Source organism: Aythya ferina (assembly GCF_964211825.1).
Source record: "Aythya ferina genome assembly, chromosome: 10".
In the NCBI taxonomy this organism is placed as follows: domain Eukaryota; kingdom Metazoa; phylum Chordata; class Aves; order Anseriformes; family Anatidae; genus Aythya; species Aythya ferina.
This window is the reverse complement of record NC_140306.1, coordinates 15,088,897-15,093,363: the sequence shown is the minus strand read 5'-3', so window position 1 is coordinate 15,093,363 and position 4,467 is coordinate 15,088,897. Positions and strand designations below refer to the sequence as shown.

At 64.0% G+C, this 4,467-nt stretch overlaps 1 protein-coding gene across 1 annotated transcript; it reads right to left on the bottom strand.

Moving 5' to 3' along the window:
- Positions 1 to 393: 393 nt before the first annotated feature.
- Positions 394 to 4,007, bottom strand: LOC311442078 (uncharacterized protein; the record flags this gene model as incomplete). Its single annotated transcript, XM_084530844.1, has 7 exons — positions 3,033 to 4,007; positions 2,693 to 2,767; positions 2,432 to 2,491; positions 2,114 to 2,173; positions 1,523 to 1,660; positions 1,281 to 1,382; positions 394 to 857 (listed from the first exon to the last, which is right to left on the bottom strand). The coding sequence occupies exons 1-7, from the start codon at positions 3,268 to 3,270 to the stop codon at positions 394 to 396; spliced, it is 1,137 nt and encodes a 378-aa protein (XP_084386970.1). The 5' UTR covers positions 3,271 to 4,007.
- Positions 4,008 to 4,467: the final 460 nt, after the last annotated feature.

Here is a 4,467-nt window from a genome sequence, read left to right as displayed (position 1 = left end):
AGCTTCTCCCTCCCCTGGCCACTTAGCGCGAGGCGAAGCACAGCCTGGACACTGGCGATTCGGGTGCAGAGCTTTATTCGGAGAAGGCATGCCGCTCGGCAAAGCTGCCGGACGGCTGCCAGTCCTCACCCCCCCGCTGCCCCGCACGCCGGGGGGGCCGCCCCCAGCCCTGGCAGGAGGGCCGGGACGGTGGTGGGGGCCGGGGGGGTGGTATCCACGGGGGCTGGAGGGCGCTGGGCCGGTCGCGCTGCAGCCGGCTGGGGTGCGCTCGGCCAGGCCCGGGTGGCGGCCGCTGGCGCTGGGCCCGTCTCGGTGCCTGGGCTTCCGAGGCTGCGGAGAGGCGCCTGCGGAGAGAGGAGGCTGGGCAGCACCCGGCGGCCGCGCCGCAGCACCTCACCGGCGGTGCTGCAAGGCCAGCGGCAGCCGGCCGACGGGGAGCTGGGGCGAGAGACGGCCGCTCACTGCTGTCTTCTCCTCCGCAGCCGGATGACCCCGCAGCACAGAAGCGTGCCGAAGAGCAGGGAGCCCACGATTGCCGCCGCGCTCACGAGGCAGTGCTTGCGCACGGCGGCACCGGCCGAGGCACTCGCGCTCCTCTCGCCAGCCACACCTGGAGGAACAGCTCTGGGCCTTAGCGCGTCCTCGCGCTGCTGGGCAGCCTGCGGGAGCTCTGGCAGTGCCGAGACGGTCGCTCTCCCGCTGCCAGCCTCTCCGGGAAGAAGCTGCCTTGCTTGCAGCAGAAGGCGCCGCCGCCATGCTCGCTAGGCGGCTCCCGCTTACGGGCTGCTCAGTACCTGGACTCTCTGGAAAGAACTGGAACACCCCGGTGTGGCGGGCTTCTCCGGGCTCCGAGAGCACTGCCAAGAAGGAGAGAAAGGGAAAGCCTCAGCACGGCTCGGGCACAGAGGATGCCGAAGGACGGGCGGGCGGACGGGCGGACGGAGAGGCTCCCTCTGCGAGTCCGTGCAGCCCCCTGGGCCGCAGGTCGCAGGAGGGGTCCCGCTCGCTGCTGCGGTGCTGCTTTGGGCCCCTGGGGACTTGGGCAAGCTGCGGGGCTCAGGTGCTGCGGGAGGTACGCTCCGCTACGGGTCACGGGCTGCAACTGGCTGCGGTGGGAGGCAGGCGATCCCCACCCACAGGCACAGAGGCCCGCCAGCATCTCTGGCACACTGCTGGCGCTGCGCTCCGCGCGCCAGAGCCCACAGCCCTCCTCCAGAGCGCTGCCAGGCTCCTTTGGCAGCACCTGCTCTGTGCTAAGCGTGCCACCGGCCGGCAATTACCTGGCGGGACGGTCGCTGGCGCTGCCTCTGGCGCTCCCTCCGAGCCTGGCAGCGTGTTTCCCCTGGGAAGCGCCTCCTTCTGCACAGCCTCTCCGTCCGCCCCTTCGGAAAGAAAGCGGCCCAGTTGCACGGGGAGCGACCGCTCCTCAGCAGGAGGATGCTTCTAGCTGCAGCAGGCGATGCTTCTCAGCATGCCCGCGGCTGTAGCCAGCCCCTCAGGCTTCCCCGTGCAGCACACCCACCCTGTGCTCCCTCCAGTTCCTGCAGGATTTCCTGCAGGATTGCCGAGGTCCTCTGGGAGCTTTGGCCTCTTTTCGCTTGCTGCCTTGCTCTTCGAGGACCCAGCGGGGAAGCTGGAGAGCCGTCGCCTACAGCCACACCTGCAAGCAAACACAGAAGAGAGCAGCTCCCACCAAACAGGGCGGGATGCTTCTTCCCATCGCGCAGCTCCCCCAGGGGATTGCTGCACGGCCCTGGGCTCTCCCTCCCGCCCAGGAGCCTCTTGCAAACAGGCAGCAGGGGCCTGCAGTGCCAGCGTGCCGGGACAAAACGAAGCGTGCGTGCAGCTGCCCAGAGAAGGGCCTCCCCAGAGCTCAGCCCAGGCTCGAAACTCAAGCCCACCGTGCCCGCTGGCTCTGCAGCACGCATGGGGGCGGAGCGGCTGGCAAAGACAGCTTGGCAAGGCAAAGCGCCCCAGGCGTGTCACCGAGCCTGAGCCCTTCCCTCTCTGCTCTCCTGCGGGGCTGAGGCCAAGGAAGGCCTCAAGGAAGGTCCATTGCACGCGGGCAGCAAACAACAAGGGAAATGCTCGCTCCTCCCTCCCGCCGACTTACTTGTGGGATCGCCCTGGGGCACGAGGACAGGACCATGCTCGGACGTCCCGGACAAATCACCTACAGGCACAGAGCAAAACCGTTCCCAGTGCGTGCTGGGAGCTCCTTCTGCCCCAGCGCCCTGCGGTGGGTGACAGAGGGGCCGGGGCACCCAGGAGCAGGGCCCAGGAGCAGGGCGAGCTGGGGGAAAAACACTCGTCCCCGCTTCTTGTGGAGAAGAGCCCACTGGCCAGGGAGAGGCTGCAGCACTGCTCAGCTGGCGCAGAAAGCCACCAACAAAGCCCAAGGAAAGCAAGAGCGACACCGCAGCCCACGTACCTGTGGGGTGCCACCCAGTCTCGGGAGCAGGATTCCACGGGGCAGCTGCAACAGCACGGCCTGCGGGCACAGATGGGGGCCAGGACAGATGGGGTGAGGAGGGCTTCCACTGCGTGCTGCAACCAAGTCTGCCCTCGCGAAGCCCCCGCAGGGAGCGGACGACCCCTCGCAAGGGGGTGGTCTGCCTGCGCAGGACCTCCCGCAGGACTCGCCCGCGGACCAGTGCTGCTGCTTTGGAGGCAGGGGACGGGGACAACTTACCGCTGGGCTGCCCCTGGAGCTCCACTCCAGGACCCAGCTGAGGAGCTGGGGAAGCGCTGCCGAGCGCATCGTCACCTGGAAGCAAGCAGAGAGCAGACACGTTCCCCTTGCCCGCTGTGCCCCCGAGCACCCTGCAGTGACGGAGGGGCCGGGGCACGGGGCGAGGCTCACAGGGGACTCAGGGACCTCCCGACGGAGGGGAAGGCTGGAGCCAGGGCAGCGCGGCGCATGGCTCGGCTCACAGGGGCCCCGGAGGGGCTCAGCCCAGGCTTCGGCCCCCAGCCCCTCCGGCGACTCGCCCGCATCCGGCCCTGCCGCTGCCCCCGGCGCTGGCGCCCACCTGCTCCCAGCGCTCGCCTTGGCATAGCCCAGGCATCGCGGGCACACAGGCCTGCCAGCACGAGGAGGAGGAGGAGGAGGCGGCTGGGGGCCGCAGCCCCCCACATCCGCCCCATGCTGCCACCGCCGCGTGAGTGCCGCCGTTGGGGCCGGCGCAGAGAGGTGCCCGTGGCCTGGCACAGCGTCACAGCGCGGCGCTGTGACCTCATGGCCGCACCCTGCTGGCACAGGGGCTGCATGCATGGGGCTGGGGCTGCGTGGCATCAGCCACAGCCGCAGCTCCACTGGGCCACCCGCCCTCAGCGCGGAAAGTGGCCTCCTCCTCCTCGTTGCCATCAGAGCTGGCCAGCAGCATCCTCAGCATCCCAGAGGCCTTGGGTCTGAACAATTAAAAATAAATAAATAAATAGAATAAATAGGAAAAAAAAAAAAAAAACATAACAGAAAAAAAGAAAAGGACAAAAGAACGAGAAAAATGGTGTTGGATCCTAAAAGGCTTCTTTGGTCCCTCAAAGCCTCTGGGCTGGATGGTCCAAAACCTGTTTTATAGTCCAAAGCCTCACTACTTTGAGGACCACCCCTCGTTTAGGATCCAAAGGATCTTCATTATTAGGCCCCCGTGTTTCCTTGTTTGCCTGCCACAGCCTTATTGTCAGGGTCCAGCACCTCCACTTGGGATCCAAAGTCGTCTTTTGATCTCCTAACCCCTCAGAATTGAGCCCCAGGCTCTACGTTCTAGTGAACAAATCTTGCTTTTCAGGGCCCTGCAACTCCATGCTGATCCAAAGGTGACTTTTGATGGCTTACCTCCTCAGTTTTCAAGCCCAGGCCATCATTTTTAGGGCACAATGCCTTACTTTGGTGTCTCACAGTTTCATTTTAGGCTGCAAAGCTGCCTTTATAGGGCGCAGTACCTTAGCTGACAGGAACCCTCTTTCATTTTTAGTTTCAAAATGTTCATTCGAAGGGCCAAGGCCTGAGGTTTTGGGCCCAAAGCCTCCTTTTCGGGTCCAAACCCATCTGGAGGGAGCAAAGCATCGCTCTTGGATCCAGACAGAGAAGGGTGGGCCGCTCTGCCTGACATTTTTAGGCCCCAGCCTCACATGTTAGGGCAAAAGCCTCTTCCTTGGGCTCAAAAGCCTGGATTGAAAGGGTAACCTCTACTTTTTTTCTTGCCTTTTCTTGCTTACACATCAATCTTAGAGACCAGGCTGCCATTTCCAAGGAACAATTCCCCGTTTTTAGGATCCACAATTCTATTATAAGATCCAACGCGGCCTTCTTATATGGCGAGGCCTCCCCCTATAGCCCCTTAACCTAGCTTCTGGATCCAAAGCTAGATTTTCCTTGCTTCCAGCCACACTCTTATGGACCAGGCTGCCCGTTTTAGGGCAACACGCCCAATTTCTAGGGTCCACACTTTGATCGTAAGGTGC